Source organism: Lagenorhynchus albirostris, chromosome 2 (assembly GCF_949774975.1).
Source record: "Lagenorhynchus albirostris chromosome 2, mLagAlb1.1, whole genome shotgun sequence".
Taxonomy (NCBI): Eukaryota; Metazoa; Chordata; class Mammalia; order Artiodactyla; family Delphinidae; genus Lagenorhynchus; species Lagenorhynchus albirostris.
Window position 1 is genome coordinate 73,431,161 of NC_083096.1, and position 24,854 is coordinate 73,456,014.

Consider the following 24,854-nt stretch of genomic DNA (forward strand, 5'->3'; position numbering starts at 1 on the left):
CTCTTGCTGCAGAGCACGGCTCTAGGGCACGCGGGCTTCAGTAGTTGGGGCACGTGGGCTCTAGAGCGCAGGCTCAGTAGTTGTGGTGCACGGGCTTAGTTGCTCCGCGGCATGTGAATCTTCCTGGACCAGGGCTCTAACCCATGTACCCTGCATTGGCAGGCAGATTCTTAACCACTGCACCACCAGGGAAGCCCCTTAGCTCGTATTTTAAAAGGCACCAGGCTCTTGGCTTAAAAGCAACTAGTAAAAAAAAAAAAAAAAAAAAAAAAAGCAACTAGTTAGTGAGCCTAGAAAAGTTAGGCAGGAGCCTGAGTCCTCTCTTCTCACATCAGAATTCTTCAAAAGAGTCCAAGCAGGTTGGGGCATGCTCCCCGCACAGAGCTGAAGCCTGTTGCCATGTGCCTACTAGTCGCTCATCCTGGTTCTCTGTCACCCACCCCCAGCCTCTGAAGAGGGCTCTGAGTCGGAGGGAAGTGAGTCTAGTGGGCGCTCCTGTCGGAATGAGCGCAGCATCCAGGAGAAGCTGCAAGTCCTGATGGCGGAAGGCCTGCTTCCTGCTGTGAAAGTCTTCCTGGACTGGCTACGGACTAACCCCGACCTCATCATAGTGTGTGCGCAGGTGCGTCACTCCACTCCCACTGCTCTCCGTCAGGTCCCAAGGTGTAAGGGGAGGGTGCCAGCCAGGATGGGGTGTGGGAATCCCCTCAGGTGAGCTGGTCAAGACAAAAGTTATTGTCAAGCACCTGCTCTGTGCTGGCTCCTTATGCTTTTTACAGGGCAAGGATTAGGCATGACCTTTGCCCTCAAAGAGTCTGTGGCCTGGGCTGGGATACAAATTTTGTGGACTGGGAAAATAGCACTGCTTATTCTGCTTTGTGTCCCCAACGCCAGGCATAATGCCTGCCATTATGAGTAACGTCTGTGACAGTATGTGTTCAAGGGCTAACCTTGATAGGTAAACACCGGAGTCCAGAGAAAGGGGAGAGCACTGAGTAGTGACAAGAGAGATGAGACTGGGAAGTGACAGGATGTTCAGACAAGGTGCAGGTGTTGTGAGCAGGGAAACGGCTTAAAGAGAGTCCTGTAGCTGGAGTGAGTGGTGTCAGAAGCGGGCTGCCATGAAGACTGGCTGGCGTGATTGTGACCTTTTCCTTCCTTTCTCAGGTTCAGAGTCTTAATCTTGAGCCTCCGGTGCCCTGAGGCTTTTCTTCAGTGTTCCTTTATTCCAGTAGCACACCTGCCTGCTGTGGAAGACCCTTTTCTCTGCAGGTCGCCCTCTTCCCTAGATGAGGGAGTTTAGGTCAGGGCCAGGCACAGCCTTGGGCATGTGCTTGTGCCTGATGACAGCTAGTTAGTCATTGTTAGTCATCGAGGGCAGTGTGGTGAAGATGATCATATCCCCAGAGAGGTGGCCCAGTGTGGACACGTGGAGGGCTGAAAGGAAAAGTTTGTGCTAGACAGGGAGAAGCTTCCTCCAGCGCTCTAGCTTTTTCCACTACCAAGATCCAGAGAGTTTCTCCTGTGGTTTCAAGCCTTCAGCGGTTGATGAAGTTCAGTGAGGCTTCATGGTCCCCTTCTTCATTCCTCCCTGTTTTCCAAGTCCTCCGTGAGCCCCCCTTGGCCTCTTTTGTTAATTTTTCTCTCAAACGCTTCTAGGCCTGTGACCATAGCCCCAGACCCCTCAGATATAGTGCTTTTCTTGTTCACTGCCAGCCTCCAGCACTGCCCCAGCTGAAGGCTTCCTCTTCTCTCTCTCCCTCAAGAGCTCTCAAAGTCTGTGGAACCGCCTCTCTGTGTTGCTTAATCTGTTGCCAGCTGCTGGCGAACTCCAAGAGTCTGGTGAGTGAGTCCCTGGCACTGTCCTCCCTCTCTCTCCCTCACTGGCCCCACAAAGCCCGCCTCCCCCTTCCTGGTAACCTGGTCCTTAGGGTAAGGAGGTTAATGGGATTCACTGCCTAGCCTCCCTAACACACAGCAGTCATTGTGGTCTGGGCCTCTCTGGTTTCCTGCCCCAACACTGCCCCACTGTGGGCAGGTGGCCTGGTCCACCAGGGAGTGTGCTCCCTGGGGAAGGCAGTGGAGTGGCAAGAGCAGAGTGAGGGGAGCCTGTGAGCCAGCCCCAGTCACTGGTGTGGCACCGCTGCCTTCCTCATTGAGAATTGACCTTGACCTTCAGAGCCCATCTGTCTGGGTCATCCCCTCCTGCCACCTTCCAGCTAGAAATCACCTTCTCCTACCTCTGGACTCACCCAAGGGCAGTCCATTCCTTCTTCCAGAGCTCCTCCTCTCACATCCATCCTAGTGTAATTGTCCCTCTGTCAGGGGGCCATCCCAGTCTGAGCGGTCCTCTAACCCTCCCAGCTCTGGTCTCCTAAAGCTCTGCCTGACGGCCCTGTGTACCCATCTCTCCTTTCCTCCCCGCCACCTCTCCCCACTTTGTGTCCGAGGAGTATGTCCTGTCTCACAGCCTCTGAGGAAGGACTGTGTCCCTCTGACTGGGGGCTCCCATAGAGCAGGTGGCCTCATGTGTCCTCTTTCTCCCCAGGCCTGGTCCTGTGTCCTGAGGTCCAGGATCTTCTTGAAGGTTGTGAACTGCCTGACCTCCCGTCTAGCTTGCTGCTCCCAGAGGACATGGCACTTCGCAACCTGCCTCCCCTCCGGGCTGCCCACAGACGCTTTAACTTCGACACGGATCGGCTCTTGCTCAGCACCTCAGAGGAGGTGGGGATATCATTTCTCACTCCACAAGCTCTGTTGTTCATCAGACTCAGTAGCAAAGCAGGGGTTCAGGGCTGGAGGGGACGGGCAGGCACCCCTTCCATCCAGACAGGGAGCATGTCCCTGGGGCTGCAGCTGTGAGTCCTTTTTCACTCGGTGAACCACTTGGACTTCCTTTCCTCCTTGGCAGGATGTCCTTCCACAGGTTTGCTGTTGGTAGTGTCTCCCTTTGTAGAACAAGCCTCCTTCCCCTTTCTCCGCTTTTTGGAGAGGACAAAACAAGTAAATTATTAGGGCTTTGAAATCTCTGTTGGTCTCTTTTCTTTTCTGAGCCCAGCCTCCTCTAAGCTGACCAGCAAACAGAAAGTTGGAGCTGGAAGGGAATGTGCTACCCATTTAGTCCAGTGATTTTCACCCTTGAATCTGTGTCACCACATGGGCCGTCTTGGGGCAGCAAAGGGAAGCCAAGTGGACAGGTGTCCCAGCCCCCGTCCCCAACACACACACACACACACCACCCCCACCCCCTCGTTGGTTCTTCCTTCTCCAGCTTGGCTTGATAGTCTGTTTTATATTTTAGCATTCTAGATAAGATTTTTGTTTGATGGGGAAAGAAGGGTTTTGCTGGCCAAAAACATAAGTTGGAAATGGTGATCTGGTTTGTCCTTCCATTTTACACGTTAGGATCTGAGACCCAGAGAAAGATGGCATAAGAACCCAGGTCTCATCACTCCCAGCCCATGCCCTTGTCTCTTTCTTCTCAGCCCTGAGTCCTGCTTCTCTAGTCCTTCTGGGAGTCTCCTCGCCCTACTTGCCCGCTCCTTTTCCGTTAGCTAGAGGCTCTGGGCCTCGGCGCTCCTCTTTTCCACCCCACAGACCACAGGCCTTACGAGGGAGCCCGTGTTGCTGAGTTGGTTGGACTGGCAGGACGGCGGAGGGGAGGAGCGGGGGCCAGCGGGCCTGGAGGGCCCTGCTCAGCTGGCCGCCTCCCATGTCTCCTCACAGACGGTCGTGCGCATCTGCTGCATCCGCAGCTTTGGCCACTTCGTTGCCCGCCTGCAAGGCAGCATCCTGCAGTTCAACCCAGAGGTTGGCATCTTCGTCAGCATCGCCCAGTCTGAGCAGGAGAGCCTGCTGCAGCAGGCCCAGGCCCAGTTCCGCATGGTGAGTCAGGCCTCCCCTCCCTGTCTGCTCTGCTCCCACGGGCTCACTGAGAAACCCAGGGTCAGAGGCTTAGACACACTGGTGGCCCTCGACTGAAGAACCTGGTCATTGGGGCCGGGGAGACTGAGCCTGGGGAGGGAACTGAGGGCTGATAGGGAGTGAGAGTTGCTTTGAGCAGGGGCAGCCTGGCACCGGCCTGTATGTAGACTGACTGGGGATTGAGGGCCATCTCTGTCACCTCCTAGTCTGAATTGAGCAAGTCACTTAACCTTGCTAAGTCTGTTTCCTCATCGGTTACACAGGAATAGTTGAATCAGCTTTATGGGGTTGCTGTGACTGTGCAATGATAGAGAATGGCAGGCACTTTGCACTTTGCATTATGGAGTGTGTGCTGTGGAGTACGTGTGCTCAGCAAAATGCTCCTTTCCCTTTCCTTTTCGAGGGATGAAGACTGAGGAATGGAGGGATCCTGGCATCAGACACCATGCAGGAACCCTTCCATCCCACAGAAGCCTCAAAGAGTAGGAGGTGGCCTGTGTTACCTCTTTTCCAGTCAGTCATTCATTCCACAGATATTTACTGAGAATCTGCTCTATGCCAGACCCGTCAGTATCCTAGGCATGAGGGTTACAGCAGCAAACAAGACAGGCCTTTCTCTTGTGAGGCTAATACTCCGTGAGCAGCACTGTGGGTTCTTTAGTGGGGCCTGCACAACCCTGGGCGTGTTGTCCTCCCCAAGCTAAGTGGCACCAGTACATTTGGGGGGTGGTGTCTGGCACGGGAAGCGCGGCCCACGTGTCTTGGCAAGCCCAGGGGTTCTTCTTCATCTCAAGCCAGTCTCCTCCCCCATGTTCTTCCTTTCCCCAGCCGCAGGCTCCCCGACCTATGAGCACCCTCTTCCTGCGGATGGGAAGGGGCACAGTCTCCCCAGAAACCCCCCTCCTTGCTGCCTTAAAAGCAAGCACGTTTTGTTAAAAACTAACCTTTTGTGTTAAGGCTTTCATTGCTGTTGCATAGGGGGAAACACAGGGGGTTACAAAAATAATTACGGGGAAGTCACACAGCTTCAAAAAATGTTAGAGTGTTTGCAGGCATTTCCTCTGGCCTAAACCTCCCGAAGACTCCTCCTGGGGGCACGGAATACTTGAAAGCCCCTCTGGTGTGGTGCTAGACACCACAGGCCACGGTGGACTCAGGCCACACTGCCTGCTGGGACTGCCTCCTGCTCTGCCTGAGTCACGTTTCCACCCCAAGGGGTTTATCCCCTGGCAGCAGCAGTGTGGTCCTTGTCATATTGCCTTCTCCCATCATTTACCGAGAGTTTTCCATGTGCAAAGCTGCTTTGCATGTGACATCTCATTTAACTCTGTAACAGCCCTGTGAGGTGGGTGCTTGCAGCCTCATTTTATAGACAAGGAGGCTCAGAATGACAAAGGAGGAGGTATCAGTGGCAGAGCCAGGGCTCTGGAATTGGAAAGACCAGGCTCTTGTCCTTGTTCTAAGCTGCTGTGGGAGCTTAGCTTCTCTGCAAGCCAGGCGGGGCGCTGCTCCTACTCTCTGGGCTCTAGTGTCTGCCTGGTTTAGGGACCCCTCTTTCCCGATGGGTCTGGTCTTCTGCCTCCCTTCTTTGCTTTCTCTACCAGAGTTTCTCGAAGGGGACACTCCACAGGCGGGTAAGAGGTGGACACTTCATAACCATAGTATAATTATCAAAACTAAGAAGTTAGGATTGGTACAATCCTGTTAACTACAGACTTTATTCAGATTTCACTAGTTTTCCTGTAAATGTCTATTTTCTTTTCCAGAATCCCACATTACATTTGATTGTTTTAATGTCTCCTCAGTCTTTCCATGTCCTTTTTTTTTTTTTAATATTTATTTATTTATTTGGTTGCACTGAATCTTAGTTGAGTCAGGCGAGCTCCTTAGTTGTGGGATGCGTGTGGGATCTAGTTCCCTGACCAGGGATCGAACCCATGCCCCCTGCATTGGGAGCCCAGAGTCTTAACCACCACGTCACCGGGGAAGTCCCTTTCCTTGTCTTTTATAATCTTGGCAGTCCTAAGGAGTATTGTTCAGTTGTTTTGTAGAATGTCCCTCACTTGGCTTTGTCTGGTGTCTTCTTAGGATGAGGATGAGATTATACATTCCAGATTAATATTTTAAAGCATCACTCTGATGATGCCAGTTTGCCAAAGAGCCTTCAGTGGCTCCCCATGTCTTTCAGAATAAGTCCCCATCTTTAGACCGTACTAAGGAATTTGGACTTCATCTAGAAGACAAAGGAAAACCATCACAGGACTTCTAGTCAGGGCCATGGTGGACAGCAGATGGTTTTTGAAAGATTGCCTTGGTTGCAGGCAGAGAAAATGAGTTGGGCTGGAGGCAGAGACCAAAAAGAAGGTGGTTATAATAGTCAAGGTGGGAGGTACTGGCTTAGACCGGGGTTGCATGTTGAAGATGGAGGGATGCAGAGGGATGTGAATGATTTTTTAGGAGGTACAGTTGACAGGACTGGGAGGCTGATAGCTTCTGGGGCTGAAAGAGAGGGAAAAGTCAAAGCTAGCTAAGCTTTCTGGCTTGGCAGATGGTGGTTTACTTAGCAAGCTGGGGTACACTAGAGGATGAGAAGCAGGTTCTGAGAAACAGGTTGGGCTGTCAAGTAGGCATTTGGGTATGTACGTCTGGAACTCAGGAGTGGTCAGGTCTGGGCTGAAGCTGCAGCTTTTGGAAGAAGTTGGCAAGTGGTTGATGATAGAAAGTGAAGGGGTGCATGGATGGTATCCCCTGGGAGGGAGGACAGATTGAGAGGAGCAGAGGTGGAACCCTGAGACACAGACAGGTGCCATCCCCTCCCTCTCTCCCTGGGAGGCGTGAGCTTCTGTGGGCTGCTAATGAAGTGTGTTCAGATTACACAGGAGGGATATTTTTTCTCCCACACCTCCCTTCCCCTCACTTATCAGGAGTGATAGAGAGCTGACTTTATATGAGGCCGTACCTATTTCAGACCCCAGGAATCCCTTTTGGTCTTCTTGATCACTGGAGAAAGGAATATTCATTCCCCCAGCTTCTCGTCCCAAGCTTAGCACCTGGTATTTTCCCCTTGTAGGCACAGGAGGAAGCTCGGCGGAACAGGCTAATGAGAGACATGGCCCAGCTACGACTTCAGGTAAGAAGTTGGGGCCCCGCGCTCCTTCTGCTCTTGATCTGGTTATTGCCTGAAGCCCCCTGGCACGTCCTCAGCCCTCCAGCTTCAGCCCCTGTTCTGCCCGCTCTGGCTCTCTACCTTGCCCTGCCTACCCTCCCAGCCTCCTAGACTGCCTTCCAACTGCTGACTTGTCACTGAGCTTTTGTGGTCCCTTCTGCCTTCACTTCTGTCTCTTTTCCTTCTCTTTCTCTTCCTCTTTCCTTTACCACTTGTTTCTGTCTACTTTTCCTATGAGGCCATTCGTCGAAGGGGTCCCTTGTTCCCATTGGCAGCAGGAGGAGCCCCATAAGAGCCACCTTGAGTACCATTCTTCCCCTGCCCAGGCTGCACGCAGCTCCACCCACTCTGCCTTCTCTCAACAGCTCGAGGTCTCTCAGCTGGAAGGGAGCCTGCAGCAGCCCAAGGCCCAGTCAGCAATGTCTCCCTACCTCGTCCCCGACACCCAAGCCCTTTGCCACCACCTCCCTGTCATCCGCCAGCTGGCCACCAGTGGCCGCTTCATTGTCATCATCCCAAGGACAGGTGAGTATATTGGAGAGGTGGGAGCAGAGAGTGTGGCTAAAAGAGAATCTGGCTTGGGATTGAGAGACCCTTACTTGGGGCCCAGTTTACACACAGTGGCCTTGGTCAAGTCCTGCCGCCTCTCTGAACTTCAGTCATTTCATCTGCGAAGTGGGCATGACAATCCCTGTTAAACCCTGACTCACAAGATGGTTGGGAGAAACAGATGAGAAAATCTAAGTGAAAGCAGTTGGTAAGTTGCCAACATACATTGTTGGCAGAAGGTCAGTCTTTGAAAGAACTTCAGGATTCTTGTAGGAACTACGGCCCCTTTTCCTGCAGTGTGTCCTGGAGTGAGTGCAGATGCTTCTGCAGAGCCCCATGTCACGACAGCCTGAGCTCATCTGTTTTGTCGTTCCCCCACCCCCCATCTTGCCCGCCAGTGATCGATGGCCTGGATTTGCTGAAGAAGGAACACCCCGGGGCCCGGGATGGGATCCGATACCTGGAGGCAGAGTTTAAAAAAGGGAACAGGTGAGTGCAGGCCTGGCTGGACCTCTGCTGAGCACAGACAACAAATGCGTGTGTTCCTCGTGTAAGACACGTGGCCCCTGGTCACAGTTGGCTCACTGCCTGGGGAGGGAAGCCGAAGACATAATTAGAAGTCAGGGTCTTAGGTGCTGAAATAGACAGCGATTGGAGGAGCTAGGAGCCCTGTTGGGGAACAGTGACCTGCTGTCCATCTACCTCTGGGGCAAACATGAGATCGCTGTGACCGGGGAGAGGGGAACAAGCCCCCACCTCCAACCTATGGACTCCTTTGCAGGAGGTTCTCCTGCTTTAGGTGATCAGGTTGACCAAGGTGGGAGTGCCTTCATCGGGGCTGCCCAGGGGCTTCCCATGGGGCTGAGGGGACAGATGGCAGTGTATAGGTGCTCAGCCCAGCACAGGCCCTTCCTTCTGGCCTTTGGGGCCAGAAAAGGACTAGACACTGGGTGTAGGGAAGAGGGAGAAAGCTCCCTGCTCTCTGCTGGCTGGCCCATCCCTCCTCTGCATTTGCCCTTGCCTGGTCAGAAAGCTGCACAAAGCCTGCTTGTTTGGACCTTGTCTCCAGAAGCACTGACTTGAAAAGCACCTGCTGCTTCTCCCCTCCCAGCTCCTCCCCAGGGAGGAACCAAAGAATTGATGTTATCAGGAGGAAAAGCAAGCTGGGCTCAGCAGCTAGGAAGCCACTTCAGAATGACTCCAAACAGACCTGTGATGTGGGAGACGTGCCCCCCCCCCGATAAAACTGGGTCCCCTGCGCCACAATGGCCTGCTTTGTATGAGGTGCCCTCCCTCTCCCCTGCCCCCAACCTTCACTCTCTCGTCTCCTTTGCAGGTACATTCGCTGCCAGAAAGAGGTGGGGAAGAGCTTTGAGCGGCATAAGCTGAAGAGGCAGGATGCAGATGCCTGGTAAAATTTCAGCCCCCACCCCTAGAACCTCAGATAGGCTGCCTACCTTGCTCCTCTGTGGGCACTCCCCAGGACAGAGGGACGGGGCCGGAGAATTCCGTAACAGGCAGCAGGACCAGCGCAGCGCCAGGCTTATTCTGCCAGAGGCCTCCTGCAGGTCTCACCTTAGATGGAGTGAGAAGTTGCTCCAGCATCTGAGCCCCCGTGGCCCTGAGATCCTTGGGCTCAGCTTCCTCACTCATTGAACCTTTGCCCAGTCCCTGTAGCATGTCCTCTGGGGCCAGCTTCCAGGACCCTCTCCTCTGGGCTGCCTGGTTTCTCTCGCTCTCTCCTGGTGCCCTCCTCACCCCCAGCTTCCCCTGTGCCCTGGAGATCTGGTGTTCAGGCTGTGCTAATGCTGGGGCTTGGCCCGCCTTCCCCCTGCTCCCACCAGGACGCTCTATAAGATCCTGGACAGCTGCAAACAGCTGACTCTGGCCCAGGGGGCAGGTGAGGAGGACCCGAGTGGCATGGTGACCATCATCACAGGCCTTCCACTGGACAACCCCAGCACGCTCTCAGGCCCTATGCAGGTGGGTCATGGGGTGATGTTTGGCAGAGTGTGGAATGGGGAGGAGGTACCGGTGTCGACTCCCTCAGACCAGACAGCTGCCCTTTTCCTCTTCCATCACCCCTTCCCCAGCCCCTCAACGACTTGTCCCAGAGTTTGGGAGGTCAGACCCTCCTCCATTTGTCCTCCCCCCAATTCTACAGGCAGCCTTGCAGGCCGCTGCACATGCCAGTGTGGACATCAAGAATGTTCTGGACTTCTACAAGCAGTGGAAGGAGATTGGTTGAGACCGACCCCCAGGCCCTGCAGCGGGGCTGACTCCAGATCTCTCCTGCCCTCCCTGGCAGCCAGGACCACCACCTGTAGTCACCCCACCACACGCAGACTCACGCACGCACACAGGAAGGAAGCCCAGCTGCACACAGGCTGCAGGGAGGGCCCAGGAGCCAGCTGGGAGGGCGGGGTCCCCCTGTTGCCAAGACGACGTCAGGAAAGCAAGGAAAGTGCTTGGAGCAGGAGAGGCCTGTTGGCCCCTAGCCAGCCTTCCTGCCTCAGCCCCCCTGCTTTCCCCAGGGGCAGGTGGCAGGCACGGGTGTCTGCGTTTCGTTGGAGTGGTTCCTGGACCTCTGAGGGGAAGGGACAGCAGAAGGGGCCCTTCTTCCTCACCCAAGACGCAGGGTGGTTGGTGCCAGGAGTTTGGGCCCTCTGGGCCTGGGGGTAGAGTTGGGTAACACCAGGTGTCTGGGTGGTTCTCTGCAGACCCTTCCTCTCCTTGAGGACCACCCATCCCCCTCTCATCTCCCTTTGCAGGGGCTGGGCAGCTCTGGAGCCTTGGGGACTCTTAAGGAAGAGGGGCCTGGAGCTGCCTGCGCCAGTAGCAGGGCAGGGCTTAGATCCCCTCCTCCTGCTGCAGGGGATGCACACCCATTGCCCCACTTCTGTTTTCTGTCTCCGTTCGTCTAGCTTCCAGGGCAGGGAGCAGGCCCACGACGGCTGCAGGCAGTCTGGCCTATATGCCAATGAGGGCTTCTGTGCCCGCCAGCCCCATGGTCACTGCGCTTTGTGCTCTGGGCTGCTGTGCTGGGACAGAGTGGGATGCCAGTAAGAGGAGAGAGGGGTGAAGTTTGAGGCCACAACCCCCCTTACTATCTAGGGAGGGGCCTGTGTTCGGATGGACAGCAGAAAGGAGAGGCTCTTGAAGCTGCCCGGCCAGGGACCCTCTGCCCTGATGGGCTTCCCTACTTTTGTCCTTCCCCGGGACTAAAGGCCTGGAGGAGCTGAGCATGGGGCTAGCTTCTGGAGTGTTGAGGTGAATGTGAGAGCAGAGATCACGAATAGCTCAGGGCAGTGAGTGGAGCAGCAAGAGTGGGGCTGAGTGTGGGAGGCTTTGGCCAGGATTGCCTCGGCCCCTCCCGCTCGGGCTGCACATACAGCTCGGGCTGGGGGTTGAGGGTCGGGGATCTCAGCTCTGCTGTTCCCCACCCCAGAGCACTAGCCTAGCTTCCCAGACTGTTCTCGGAGGAGAACTGGCTGCCTGCCTCCTTCCTCTAAGACAGCAAGTCTGGGACAACCTGGGGGGAGTGGGATCACCCCCACTTCCAGTCCCTGGCAGAGGCTGAGACTAAAGCATCACTTAATAAAGACCCCCAGAAGCCCACTCCTTGTCTCCTGGTGCCTTTCTGTACAGTTTTATTGGGACATTGGAGATTACATACTGAAATGGCAGTTTGGAAAGGTTTCTTTGAGGTGGCCCAGTTGAAGCAAGTAACCAGCAGCTGGAGCACAAACTCCAGAGACGGTTTTGATAGATGTGAAGTTCATTGAACTGAGCTGCTGCCTTCACAAGGGTGATAGGTGAAAACAATATACAGATGATCCTGAAGAATATGCGGTTTTAGGGCGCTGACCCCTATGCAAGCAAAAATCTGCACTTGATTTTACAGTCCGCCCTCTGTATCTGCAGTTCCACATCCATGATTCAACCCACTGGGGACCGTGTAGTACTGAGTACATATTTAGTGAAAGAAAGCTGCATATAAACGCAGTTCAAACCTATGTTCAAGGGTCAACTATTTTGAAGGCTACGTTGCTCCCTGGGGGTGGTTTGCGGTTTTCAGCTGGGTCCTCTGAATCAGGGAGAAACTTCCTCAGTGGAGAGGTGAGGGTGAACCTTGAAACCAGCCTCTGAGTATTCAGCCCCATCCCTCCGCAAGCACTGACACCTCAAGTGTGTCTGGGGAGTGGAGAAGCTTGGTGAACCCCTCGAGGTTGAACCAACATTTACCAAATGCATTTGCTCTGGATTCTGCCCAGCACCAGGCGCTGAGAGGCAGCGAAGCACAGTGAGAAGAGGTTTTGGAGAATTCATATTCAGGGTTTGGATTCCTCTGCCCAGCTTGAGGCAGAGCCACTCTCAGCTCCTGGGAGAGCCTGGAACCCTGGAGCCGTGGGGCAGCCTGGTCTGAGGGGGGCGCTCTGCACCACCCTGGCTGCATCCTGGCTAGGGCCCTGGCCTCTTCCGGCCAGTCTGCTCTCAGTGGGGTGGGGTCAAGCTGAAGGGGCTGGCTGTGCGCTGGAGCCCGAGTGAGCTGCCTGCTAATGGGGCTGGGCCACCCCGCACGGCTCTCTGGAGGCTGGACAAGGCTGGGATTGTTCTCTGGCTCCCCTTTGTCTCCCACTCCCCGCCCAGGCCTGGCCCGCCTGCCCGCCACTCTCTTCTCCCTCCCATTGGCCCGGCTGGCAAGAGCCAGGGACTCCACCCGTGGAGCCCGGGGCCTGCCGACCCACCGGCTTAGGAGCGCCCATCAAACTCTGGGTAAGGAAGCTCACCTGGGGCCAAGACGCCCGTTCTGGGGAACTAGAGGCCACTCGCCTGCTCCGGCCGGCCCCTCCCCCATTTCCATGGCTCCAGCACGAACTACTTCAGAGACCTCTGAACCCCAGTGCTGAGGGAAGGGACCCTGAGGGGAGCTAGACGCCAGCATCTTCCTGGTCCACCCCTCCCCCAGGCAGCTTGGGCCGCACTCAGGATAGGTCAGAATACCCCCATCCCACTTCCGGGAGGGGTCATCTATCTTAGTTTCTTTTTGTTTTTTGGCTGCGCCCCGAGGCTTGTGGTAGTGGGATCTTAGCTCCCCGACCCGGGATCAAACCCAGACCCTTGGCAGTGAAAGCACAGAGTCCTAACCACTGGACCGCCAGGGAATTCCCGGGGTCATCTATCAAATCTCAGCCAGGGTGCAGGGACTAGGGACCAGGTCGGCCTTGTGCCCAGCAGGGTCCCCAGCACCCAGCTCAAGGGCAGAGGGCCCCCAAAATGTTGAAAGACAGGAACAGAGGCTTGGGGTTCAGGCTGGCGGTGTGAGGGCCCAGAGTGTGTGCGGAGCAAACATGCACACAGAGAGTAGGCAAAGCGATGACAGGAAGAGGCACGGGGCGGGGCTGGAAAGTTTTGGCCTGGAGAGGTGGGAGGAGTGTCCTGTTCTCCCTCCTCCTGGGGCAGCTCCACCCGCCCTGGTGGCCCAGCCCATCCACTTGTGCCAAGGAATGTGCCTGGGAGAGGCAGCCTGGGAGGCGGGCGGGCGGGCGGGGCAGCAAAGCTGCGGCCACCCGGAGGCAGCACACAGGTCTGAGGCTGAGGGGCCGGGGCTCAGGTGGGGCAGGGACCCCAAATGCCCCCCCCGGGGCACACGTGTAGTCTTCAGAGAAGAGCCAGGCATCCCCCTAATTCCTTGTCCCACCGGTAGGCATCTGGCCTCTCCAAGAATTCTCCCTGAGCACCCTAAGTTTTCTGTGCTCAGCCCAGGCACTGTGAGCCAAGGAGCTTTCTGGTGCTGGCGATGGCGGTGGTGGTGTGTGCTTAGGCGCTCTCTGTGCTGGCCTCCGTAAGTCAGGGTTCTTCTGAGACAAAAACTGGGGGTTGGGGACCTGGCTCCAGGGTCCAGGGTTACTGAGGCAGCCTTCTGGCTGAGGAGGACCCTCCACTCCTTGCTGAATCGAGGCTGACCAGCCCCTCTCAATGGGGGAACTAAATAGCCCCCAGGCTAGGCTGGGGAGGGGTTGGGGTTATGACCACTGGGGAAGCTGGGCCAGCCTCCCCTGGCCTGAAGGAAGCAGCTTGGTGACCAGCTACCACCCGCATGCATGCCCGGGTACACAGCCTACCCTGGGACTCAGTGACCAGGTTCAGCCTGGACCTGGGCGAAAAGGGACCTGTGGATGGGGGCAGATACCTAATTCCCGCCCCCCCCCCGCCCTTTGTCTCTAGGTCAACGTGGAGGTGCCGGGCCACCATGCTCAGTCTCAAGCTGCCCCAACTCCTTCGCGTCCACCAGGTCCCCAGGGTGAGGGAGTCACCAACTCCTACTTCTCAGGGGACTGGCTGGGGCAAAGTTTCTTCTCTTTTTGCAAGTGCAGAAGTCCCTGCTCTAGGCTAACTCTTATCCCTGCCATTTCAGTGTGGGACTCTTCTGCTCTCTAAGGAACAGGCTTGTGACCTGCTCCCTAGAGCCCAGAACACTCTTTTATCCAGAGTCGGCTTCCTCAGAGCACCCTGTGTCCATCCTATCTTGTCCCCTTACTCTGCCTCTTCTGTTTCTCACCTGCTCTCTGGGTACTGGAAACTGTGGTGAGATGGGGTTGGATTTAGTTTGACTTTGGGGCCATTGTGATCTCCAGCCCATTCCCTTCCACCCTGCTTCCAGAGAAAGGGTGGGACACAGTGGAGTCCCTTGGAGAGAAAGGGTGGGACACAGTGACTCCTCTCCTCCCTTGCCCCCCACAACCCCAGGTGTTCTGGGAAGATGGTATCATGTCTGGCTACCGCCGCCCCACCAGCTCAGCCTTGGACTGTGTCCTCAGCTCCTTCCAGATGACCAACGAGACCGTCAACATCTGGACTCACTTCCTGCCCACTTGGTGAGGGAGGCTCTGTCCCAGGCTTGGGCCTCGAGCTCAAGGGGGTACTCAGGCGGACCGGGACCGTCCGGGCCCGCGGGCTGCACTGGGAGTCGCTGGGGGTCCGGTGGCCTGAGCACGTGCCTGCCGCAGGTACTTCCTGTGGCGCCTCCTGGCGCTGGCGGGAGGCCAGGGCTTCCGGTCGGAGCCCTACCACTGGCCGCTGCTCGTCTTCCTGCTGCCCGCCTGCCTCTACCCGTTTGCGTCGTGCTGCGCGCACACCTTCAGCTCCATGTCACCCCGCGCGCGTCACATCTGCTACTTCCTGGACTACGGCGCGCTCAGCCTCTACAGCCTGGGTGAGCCCCGCGGCGGAGGCTGGGGCGGTGGGCAGGGGGGCGGGGGCGTTCCGGGGCGGGGCGGGGGTGTGGCGCGGGGTCTCCGGGGCGGGGCCTCAGCTCCCCTCCCCCCCCCCGCCAGGCTGCGCCTTCCCCTATGCCGCCTACTCCATGCCGGCCTCCTGGCTGCACAGCCGCCTGCACCAGCTATTTGTGCCCGCCGCCGCACTCAATTCTTTCCTGTGCACCGGCCTCTCCTGCTACTCCCGGTGGGTTCTCGGCCAGTGGTGAAGGGGAAGGCGGAGGGACAGGACAGAGCACCCACAAACACCTGGACACCCAGGACCACTGGGGTGTGCCTGCGTTTCACTGCTCTTGAACAACATTGGTAACAATGGGACCGTTTACTGAGGACTTACTGTGCCCAGACCCTGTGCACCAGCACCATCCCTGCGCTGTCTCTAACTCTCACAAGCCAAAGAGGCAGGTGTCTATCCCCGTCTAACAGCTGTTGTCACTCACAGAGGAGTCATGTGGCCTAAGGGCTTTCATAGCCACTAAGCTACACTGACATTCCATCTTGGCCAAAGGTCCCCTGCCCTCCTCTGACCCCCACCCCAGCATAAGGATGGTGACCAGCCTTTCACTCCCACCTCCCAGGTTCCCAGAGCTAGAAAGCCCTGCGCTCAGTAAGATCCTCCGCACGGCTGCCTTCACCTATCCCTTTCTGTTCGACAACCTCCCGCTCTTCTATCGGGTAAGGCTCCTGCTTTCCTGTCCTGACCCTCACAGTGCCCACTCCCAGCCCTGCCCCCTCGATCCCTGACTCAGCCCTGCTGCCCACCCTCCTAGCCCAGCACCCAGTCCAGCTGTGCCCTCCCCCTCCTCATCCTCACCAGATCCCAGACACATGATGTCCACCCCCAAAGCCCCTCCCCGTCAACCCTGCTTTTCCTTTGCCAGCTCGGACTGTGCTGGGGCAGGGGCCACAGCTGTGGGCAGGAGGCACTGAGCACCAGCCACGGCTACCACCTCTTCTGCGCGTTGCTCACTGGCTTCCTCTTTGCCTCCCACCTGCCTGAGCGGCTGGCACCAGGACGCTTTGATTACATCGGTGAGAGCAGACCTGGCCTGGCCCAGGAGGGGATGGGGAGACAGCTCCCCAGAGCACAGAGTGAACTGAGTAAAGGAGAGTATTCCTGGCAGGGCCCTCAGGGTCCAGGCCCAGCCCCAGTCCTCAGATAACAACAAAACCAGCAGCCTGTAGGCCAGGGGCTCTGTGCACAGCAGCTCACTCACTCTTGCCAATAACTCTGGGAATTGGGTTTCTTATTCCCAGTTTTAGGGGAGTAGCAGGCCCAGAGGATGTGGTGCTCACCATGGGTCACAGGATGAGTTGGGGCAGCCCTGGGGATGGGGTATGTGCCCTCACACGCCCATCCTCCCCACAGGCCACAGCCACCAGCTATTCCACATCTGTGCAGTACTGGGCACACACTTCCAGCTGGAGGCGGTGCTGGCTGATATGGGATCTCGCCGAGCCTGGCTGGCCATGCAGGAACCGCCGCTGGGCCTGGCGGGCACAGTGGCCACACTGGGCTTGGCAGTGGCTGGGAACCTGCTCATCATTGCTGCTTTCACAGCTTCCCTATTTCAGGCTCCCAGTACGTGCCCCCTGTTGCAGGGTGGCCCGCTGGAGAGGAATACAAAGGCCAAACTACAGTGAGGCCCCAGCTCTGAGCCTGCCCTGGAGGGAAGCAGAGGCCAGGTGCCCCCCCCCGCCGCCCCCACCCCCGTGCTGGGGAGGAGCCCAGACCCAGGCCTGATAAGACAGGGGCACTTCTGAGCCTGGAACCAAGAGGAGTGGCTGAGGAGAGAGTGCGGAGATCAGAAGGCAGAGGAGAGGAGAGGCGCTGGGAGGCTGGTAGAGAGTAGGAGGGTCAGGGAGGGTGCTCTTGATGGGGCTGGGGGAAGTGCTGAGGGTCTGAGAGGGGAGGTGCGTGTGTCCAGGCTGGAGCTGCCCCACCTGCCATTGAAGGCTGGGATGGGGAGGTGTTGGGCCCTTTCATCTGGTCCCATCTCTGGTGCTCCTGGAGTTTCTGCTCAGCCCAGGCAAGAACTAACATGACTAACCCAGGCCCATCCTGAATGCTTATTAACCAGGCCAGGAGGCCCGCTACTGCCCCCACCCCCAAACCAGGCAGTACCATCTACCGGAAGCTCTTTGCCTATGGCGATGAGGCTGCCTGTCCTGGTCACAGCCGTGTACTCCAGGCGTCCAGGCCTTTGGGATCTGGTCTATTTGGGTGTGTCACGGATGGGGCAGTGGGTTGAGGTGGGGGAGGGTGCTGGGCTAGAGAGGAGAACCCTATTTAGACTTTAGGAAGCCACCTTCAATGCTTCTGGACTGAGGCAGGGATAAATAAATAACTCAACAACAGATTTTGGGAAGCACTTTCTGGGACTGAAAAAGATAAAACCTCTCCACTCCCCATCCTCCCAATACCTCCTCCTCACACTCCATAGATGGACAAAGAATCACAGCCCCACCAGTTCCTCTTCCGGAGTTTATTCTGGAGCAGCTGGGATGATGCTCCCAGCTGCTGGGATCTCACACTTGCCGGGCGGGGAGGTCAGGGAGAGGGGAGGGGGAGGGGTCCCGGAGAGGAGCCAGAGCTGGGGGCTGCCAGCCAGGCCGGCAGGGCTGAGAGCTCTAGGCTGTGCCGTAGAAGCGCCGATAGGCCTCCTGGAAGCCAATGTGGTCAGCCAGCTCGTCACAGGCGGGGTTGAGCTCACACACCTCCCTCCTGGGCTCCAGCGGATCTGGGTAGGGGGCTGGGGCTCTGGGAGCCCAACACACTGGCGTCAGCCTCCATGCAAAATGCCCGCCCCTCCTCCCACTGCACTTGGGGCTCCAGAGTCCTCCCACAGCGGCCGCTCCTCCCAGCCCATCCTGGAGATGCAGGGCCCTGGCCCAGCACCTCCTTTTCTCTCACCCCAGCCCATGATCCAGGTAGCGCCTGAGTCTCTTCACCACCTCGCTGCCCTCCTGCTTGGACACAAAGGCTGTGGAGCAGAGGGTCAGGGGTCAGGTGATTCTGAGTTTGGGTGGACAAGGTGGGGAGTAGGCTGGCCTTCCTGAGAGCCAGATGGGAGGGGGCAGGAGGGGAGAATGGGACTGAGGGGACCAGGGTGAGACAGGGGTGCTGGGAGTGGGCAGCACCATTGAGTGATACAGGGCACAGCTTCCCATCAGGCCCTGCCTCATACCTGCACCTTTGCCAGACTCCTCATCTCTGGGCTTTGCATCTGCAAGAAAAAGGAGCCCAGTTCACCCCTGCTCATCCCTAGGGCTCTCCCTCTCCTCCCCTCTCCTCTCCTCTCCCTCCACAAGGACAGCAGTGGGGGCAAATGGACTGAGCCCACAGAAAGGTGGTTAGACTGCCAATAGGGACTGCCAGTGGAAGGGGTGAGGAGAGGCGAGGCCATGGTGCTTTCCCCTCGCAGCTCCCGCGGGCTGGGGCAGGGGTAGGGGCACTCACCTGACCAGCCAGCGAGGCAGAGTGTGGCCAGGGCCAGTAGGGCGAGGAACATGAGGGGTCTCATGGTGTGTCTGTCAGCGGCTGTGCTAGGGCTGCTGCTCAGGACTCAGCTGGTCTGCCCCTCCCAGCCTCCAGCACTGTTTTATACTCTCTGGGCTGTGCCCCAGAGGCAAGGGTGCGGGCGGGTCTTGGGGGAATCTACCAGGGCTATTTGGGGGTCAACTGCCTAGGCCAAACCCCAAAGGATGTTGTGGTTGGAGCTGCGGCTGCCTGGGCAGGCCTCTGGGAGTGATGGAGGAAGGTGGGCTTCAGTCCAAGAGTGCCAGCCTCCAGACAAGGTCCCCAGCCCCTCCTCAAGGGGGTTGCCCCAGGTCTCCCAGCCCCTACTCACTCTCCCTCGGAGCCCCAGCCTCAGTTTGAGCACCAGCGGGGCAGACGGGGAGGGGTAGGAGGGGGAGCCTAGAGAGGAAGGGGGGCCCAGAGGTCCAAAATAGATTTGCACAGAGCTGGGCTACAGCCTCCCACAGGCTGATTTCCACTGTCAGCCCTGTGGGCAGGAGCCAAACTCAGTGAGGGAGGGCCAATGCCCTCATTCACCCCGAGGGCCTCTGCCCCAGAGAGACCTCAACAGCAGGCCTGGCATGGGGGCGGCTCGACTCTGCTCAGGCCCTGAGCCTTGGGACGGGGGAAGGGGTTGGGGCAGCATAGGGCCAAGAGCCAAAAGCCAACACAGGTGTGGCCAGGTGTGAGGTAAGGACAGCCCTTCTGTCTGCGACTGGCCAGGTGGGCACTGAGGTGGGAACCCCCTTCCCCATGCCCCTCGCACCTCTGAGCTCCTGACCGCCCCACCCCGATCCTTTTCCTGCCCTCACAGCCTCCCCACTGCCAACAACCCTGGGGACCTGTCCTCCGAGGGGCAGAACATCCAGCCTGAAAAGCGCCACCCCAGACCTGAAAGCCACTTCTGCCTCAGCTCAGCCTGGAGAAGAGGGAGGGTGTCCTCCCCCACCACCCACTCACCAGGTGGAGACCTGCCAGACGAAGCACCGCTGCCTCCACCCCACGGCCGGTGGCTGGATGTTTAGGCGTGTCCAGGAGGAGAGAGGAGCCACTAGGCTCAACTTGGGGGGGTGGGGTTGATGATCAGGGACCACCCTGCCATCTTCCCGAGTGTCCCCGCTGCTCCTAGACAGACCCAACCAGGCCTCTCTCTACAGAGTTAGGGTGAAGCCCTCGCCAGGGAAGAAAGTTCTGCCCCCACCCACACCCACTCCTTTCACCCTCCAGTCTGGAGGAAACACCCACCCTGCCCTTGGCTAAGTCACTCCTGATGCCCTGTGGCCCTGGCTGGGGAAGAGGGGGTTGTGAGAAGCCAGAGGACAAAGCCCCAGCCATTTGGAGGGCCCACTTGCTCCATGTTCGAGCACTCACCAGGCGCAAACAAACACCTAGGGAGGCCCACCATAGAGCCTCTCAGAATCAACCCAAGGCAAAGAGAAGGGCAGGCGCATGGACAGTGACACCCCCCCGGCAGCTTGTCCTGGCCTCAGGGAACCCAAGGCTCCTGGTTTCTGTGACAAGGGGCTTCACTGCCCTTCCATACAGATGGTCAGATACACCCCCCACCAACCCTCCCCAGCCTGGAGGCTCTCAGAGCCCTGCAACTGGGGCCTCGATTGGAGCCAGGACTCTGGAGTCCAGGGTGGGATCTTGGCCTAGGAGAGTCCTGGGAGAGGCCCAGGCAGAGGGAGCATCCTCACCGATTACAGTGTAGTGAAGGAAGTTTATTTGCGGATGTGGGGAGAACATGGCAGGGGCCCTTGGGCTGGCCAGCAAGGGGGCAATCAGTGGAAACTGAATACAGATTCCCCAAGCCAGGTCCTAGGGAGGGCTCAGGAATAGGCAATATGTATGATGGGGGTAGGGTGGGGGGTTGGCCTGAACCTAAAGGAGAGGCAGCATGGTGCCTAATTCCCAGGGCGGGAGCTGGCCAAGAATCCTAAAGTTAGAAGAAAACAGGGAGGAATCTGAAGGTAGTGTGTGTGTTTGACCCCAAAGGAGCCCCAGAGGCACAACGGCAGTGGAGACAGCTGAGGCCTCCTTCTCCGGCAAATTTCATCACTGCTTAGGGACTGTTCTCGGAGGCAGCTCACTCAGGCTCAGCATCCTGGACCACAGGCCCTTGACCTTGACTGCCCTCTGCTCCTGGGCCGGGCCCTCTCCTCCTCACTCAGGCTCCCTCAGCACGGCCACCAGCTCCTTCTGTTCTCTGTGTAGAGCCTGACACCAATGAGAGAGAACAGACAGACTGGGAGATGAGAAAATCCAAATGCTTTCCCTCCACTGTCCTTGACTCCAGGCCTGGGTTTCCCCCCAGGATGATAAGGAAGGGATCTGAAACTCATATCACAGGCCCAGCAGGGCATATTAGGAAATCCGCCCCACTCAGCAGTTGTTTATGGCAGGCTGGGTGCCATGGCCACCTAGGCTGGGCCTCCCCAGAGAAGAGCCGATTTTCAAAAAGGGCCCCTTAAGTGTCCCCCGATCCTCTGACCTCACTGGAGATTTCTAGCAGAGAAACTTTCTTAAATTAAGTGGACTTGCAGCTGGGCTACAGACATGGGAATTGTAGTGAAAAAGGGCTCTTTGAGCCCACACAGGGCTCAGCACTCAACACTCAATCCAGCTGACCCACTTCAAACAATGGTTAGCATCTGTAGCTGTAATGGGAGAGGTGTGGCTATAAGGGCAGGGGGCTTCCTTCTTCCTCTTAAAATAGAAGCACTGAATGTCAGAGCTGGCAGGGCGCTGGGGATCACTACTTGGCCAATTTGGAAGCCAAAGCCTAGACAGGGGAGTGACCCTTGGCCTCATGGTGATGAAGCGCCAATGGCAGAGCAGCCGGAGGACTCAGCAAGGCAGCCCCGAGAGTACCCGAGACACAACTCTCAACTGTGGAACCTGTCCCAGGAGACGGCACTAGGCTGAGGCCTCGGTTATACCACCTGGGTGTCTGCTGTGTAGAGCCTGGGCCACTGCACTACACTACACTACACTACACACCCCCAGGGCCAGTGTGTTACAGGAGGAGGCTGAGGGGGTGAAGATAAGAGGAAGCAGAGCAAGGCACCAGCCTTTCTCCTGCTGCCGCCTCCCTGAGGCTTGGGGCCTTGCTGAGGCTGGGGCAGGGCCTTCAGATTGCCCCTGACTGGTCTTGGGAAGAAGACCAGGGGACCTGAGAGCCATGGATCTGGGGACTTATCCCCCTCGGGAATAGGAGGGTCTGCCCCAGGAAGGGAGCTGTCGAGTGGCCACAGGTAAACATAAGTCGGACATCTAAATGATGAGCAGAACCCAATAATGGGCCACCATTCAAGCCCACTAGAAACCCTCTTTTGGAACTGCATTTTGAGCCGGCGAGAAAGTCCATCTCATCACTCTGTGGCCACACGTGCTATCTGCGTCATCCAGCCTGATTACTCTCTTCCCCCTTATTCAACAACTTGGCCCCAAGTGACTGTGGGCCACTTTCAGAAATTGAGTTCACCCTCAAAGGACACGTATTTGTTGCATGGAGGATATATCTTAGGTATGTTGACGGCTCTAGAAGTCATTCTCTGTACACATTTTAAAAGTACTGGGCAGTGATCACATGGAGTAGAACCACCATGGCTACAGAGGATTAACCCTGATCCTGACATGGAGGAGCCATCCCTGGGCAAGTCAGTTGCCCTCCCTGGGCCCGTTTTCTCCTCGGCTGCAGCAGGGGAGCACGTGCCTGAGGGCAGGGCCGGGACACTCACCTGCCAGGCCTGATGCCGGGCCTGGCCCTGCAGCTGCAGCTCCTCCACCTGCCTGCGCCCGGCCAGGACGGCATCTGCCAGCTGCCTGTTCTCGGCCTCCTGTTTCTGCACACGGCGCTGCAGGGCGTCCCGCTGCTGCAGAAAGTAGGGCACCACAGCACTGCACAGGTCCTTCTCTGGGATCCCACTAGGGCGCCTGCAGGGCCGCAGGGGGCGCAGGGGTGGGGACAGAGAGTCGTCGTGTGGGGTAAGGCTTCTCCTTCCAAACCCAGCCAGTGGCATTCCCACCTTCAGCCTCCAGCTGGCTGGCTCTCCAGGACTCTCCTGTAGTCCCTCTCACTCCCAAGATCCAACCGCATGGCTCCTGCTCCTGAGGGGACGCTAACCCCTTGTCCCTTAGCTTCAGCTCCCAGGAACCCATCTCTCCTCTTCTCACCAACCCAAACCTTAGCCCTCCTCCTCATCCACAGACACTCCCTCCAGCTGTAAACCTCCAGGGCTGGAGATGATTTCCTCAGTCCTTGTGACCATGTGCCTTGCTGGTGCATCCACACCATGGGACTGTGAGCTGGAGAGATGGGGAAGGTGGCGGCCTGAGAGCAGGCCCAGACCCCAAGAGGCCCTGGCTGGCTAATGTGAGAAGATAAAGGAAAGACAGGTCTGAGGAGGCAAGAGTTTAGGGGGTGCTGAGTGCCCAGAGTGAGGAGATAGGCCAGTTCTGATGGGCAGTGGGGTAGAAGCCACTGTAGGTTCTTTAAAAATTCTTTCTCAGTTATAAAAGTTAATTCTCTTAAGTTATGAATGTCACAAAGCATTAGCAAATTGAAAAGCACAAAAAAGGTTTTTACTCCTCCTGACCTAGGATTCTACTCAGGCAGGGAATGGAGGCAGGAGGCAGGAGCTCAGGCCACTTGCCATCTCGGTGGCCTCAACTCTCCACTCCTGTCCCCAGGGCCTCCTTCTCCATCCTGCCCAGAACAACCTGGCAGCAGGGCTGCCCACTGGAATGACAGCCCCGGGAGAGAAGGTCTTTCGTGTCTTAGTCACTGCTGAATCTCCGGCATCTACAACAGTATTAGGCGTATAGTAAGTGCTTCTAAGTGTTTGTTGAATGAACAAATGAATAAAAACCAGATGCCTGGGCCAGACTAATCGACATAAGACTCCAAACCTCGCTATTGTGCCTCATCCCACTCCCTCTACCCTCTCTCTTGCAGGCCAGATGGGTCCTGAAATGAGCTCCCTGGGAAGATTTCTCTCATCCCAGTCACCTCAACCCCCTGGACTACATGCGCTTGCCCCCAGCTCTCCTGCCCCAGAGGGGCTATGCATTTGTCTCTCTGTTCTGGGTCACTGTTTGGTGTTGGTCCTCTCCACCTGTCCATGCCGGGGGGCAGGCATCACCCTTCTCACCAAGCCGGCTCCTCGCAGTCCTTGCTTCCTTCCACAATCGCATCCAGCGCATTCAGGACAGCTTCCAGGTTTCCCTCCGCTTTGATTTCAGAGATTTCCTCCTGAAGAGAAAAGAGGAAAGAGCTATAGTAATACCAGACAACTCCATACGCTGAACTACTAACGGCACTTAGTAAAATTTTAGCTAATTTAAGTTCTGTCTCTATACAAACATTCCAACTTTTCTACATGTGACTTTTATAATTAAGAAAATAAAGTATAAAATAGAATACATTTAAAAAGAGCCTGCAGCAAGCCTCTCCTCCTGCACATCATCTCTGAAGGCTGCATCCCTGCTGTTGTCCCCACAGCTGAGCACCCTTTGCGGACAGCACACATACATTCTGATGCCTAACGAAGCCCATTCTGGAGTGTGACAGCATGGAAGTTAAACTCCCAAGAGGGATCACTTAAAGACAGGAATGGAATCCTGTCCTTTTCTGTATCCCCTCCGGTATGCAGTTCCAATGAATTCAACAATTTGCTAAATGCCTCCTCTGTGCCAGGCTCTGCACCAGGTGCTGGAGAAACACAGAGGAGTGGACCCAGGCGTGCCCTCGCTGAGCTCACAAGGTCAGGTGGGACAACAACTATAAACTCAATTACAACACAGGGCAATGAGACAAGAGGCATTCAAGACACCCCTGTCATTTGGAGGGAACGGATGATGGCCACTGCAGCCTGGGGGCACAGAGGACAGTTTCGGGGACTGAGGGTAGAGAGGGGCTGACGGCAGGGTCCCTGCCTTCAGGGGGCTGACGATCTGGAGGCAGGACCCGAGCCAATAGTACCTGCTGGGCTTCTTGCCACTCACCTGGATAGATGTCTGCAACTGAGTTACAAACTTGTCATAGATGCGCCGTGTCATCTCAGGCTGCAACTGGTAGAAGCACTTGTAACAGTCAGTGAATCTCTGGTAGCTGGGGGTAAGGAGAGAAGGCAAAGGTTGGGGGGTTCAGAGTCATAGGCTCTTCTTGCCTGGGCAGCCCTGCCCCTCATCACAGGACTCTGAGCCTTGTCTCCTTCATGGTGCTGGTTAAAGGCAGTAGATGCAAAGTGTCTCATCTGCAGCTCCAGTCTCTGAGGATGGCTCAGCCCCACCAGTCTCCCCACTTCCTCTCAGCAGAGCCCCAGTTGAGTTCACCCTCTGAAGGGTGGGTCACAATTGGGCCAGCCGTGGTTCTTAAACTTGACCTTACCAAGCACCAAATCACCAGGAGAGC

General features: G+C 57.0%; 4 protein-coding genes and 1 long non-coding RNA gene across 21 annotated transcripts in view; 3 read left to right on the forward strand and 2 right to left on the reverse strand.

Annotated features, from left to right (window-relative positions):
- The window catches only part of SMG5 (SMG5 nonsense mediated mRNA decay factor), a 29,489-nt gene extending 18,232 nt beyond the window's left edge, over window positions 1-11,257 (forward strand). For all 5 annotated transcript variants that reach the window (XM_060136181.1, XM_060136178.1, XM_060136179.1 and 2 more), the window contains 10 exons: window positions 447-622; window positions 1,767-1,842; window positions 2,549-2,724; window positions 3,727-3,885; window positions 6,995-7,054; window positions 7,456-7,615; window positions 8,038-8,128; window positions 8,976-9,050; window positions 9,484-9,622; window positions 9,804-11,257. In XM_060136181.1, coding sequence (XP_059992164.1) covers window positions 447-622; window positions 1,767-1,842; window positions 2,549-2,724; window positions 3,727-3,885; window positions 6,995-7,054; window positions 7,456-7,615; window positions 8,038-8,128; window positions 8,976-9,050; window positions 9,484-9,622; window positions 9,804-9,887 — 1,196 coding nt within the window. In that variant the 3' untranslated portion in view covers window positions 9,888-11,257. The remainder of the gene's footprint in view (window positions 1-446; window positions 623-1,766; window positions 1,843-2,548; window positions 2,725-3,726; window positions 3,886-6,994; window positions 7,055-7,455; window positions 7,616-8,037; window positions 8,129-8,975; window positions 9,051-9,483; window positions 9,623-9,803) is intronic.
- A 1,426-nt stretch (window positions 11,258-12,683) lies between these two features.
- On the forward strand, window positions 12,684-16,897 carry PAQR6 (progestin and adipoQ receptor family member 6). Its single transcript, XM_060136184.1, has 8 exons — window positions 12,684-13,484; window positions 13,868-13,943; window positions 14,390-14,517; window positions 14,650-14,855; window positions 14,977-15,103; window positions 15,495-15,591; window positions 15,798-15,948; window positions 16,286-16,897. The coding sequence occupies exons 1-8, from the start codon at window positions 12,991-12,993 to the stop codon at window positions 16,558-16,560; spliced, it is 1,554 nt and encodes a 517-aa protein (XP_059992167.1). The 5' UTR covers window positions 12,684-12,990; the 3' UTR covers window positions 16,561-16,897.
- A 487-nt stretch (window positions 16,898-17,384) lies between these two features.
- Window positions 17,385-19,986, reverse strand: BGLAP (bone gamma-carboxyglutamate protein). The gene is given in 5 exon segments (XM_060136202.1): window positions 17,385-17,558; window positions 17,560-17,677; window positions 17,831-17,900; window positions 18,105-18,143; window positions 18,377-19,986. Coding segments are annotated over 5 exon segments (447 nt in total). The 5' UTR covers window positions 18,441-19,986; the 3' UTR covers window positions 17,385-17,402.
- Window positions 17,598-24,854, reverse strand: part of LOC132512274 (solute carrier family 25 member 44) — a 46,137-nt gene continuing 38,880 nt past the window's right edge. For 5 of the 13 annotated variants that reach the window (XM_060136188.1, XM_060136185.1, XM_060136187.1 and 2 more), the window contains 4 exons: window positions 24,446-24,551; window positions 23,593-23,693; window positions 22,180-22,375; window positions 20,140-20,656 (listed from right to left, as the gene is read on the reverse strand). In XM_060136188.1, coding sequence (XP_059992171.1) covers window positions 20,603-20,656; window positions 22,180-22,375; window positions 23,593-23,693; window positions 24,446-24,551 — 457 coding nt within the window. In that variant the 3' untranslated portion in view covers window positions 20,140-20,602. Of the gene's footprint in view, window positions 17,678-17,830; window positions 18,144-20,139; window positions 20,657-22,179; window positions 22,376-23,592; window positions 23,694-24,445; window positions 24,552-24,854 lie in introns of those variants that run through there. The other 8 variants (XM_060136189.1, XM_060136196.1, XR_009538074.1 and 5 more) reach the window with 7 other exon arrangements.
- On the forward strand, window positions 18,855-23,865 carry LOC132512493 (uncharacterized). The gene is made up of 2 exons (XR_009538206.1): window positions 18,855-23,265; window positions 23,397-23,865. It is a non-coding gene; the product is annotated as an uncharacterized LOC132512493 (long non-coding RNA).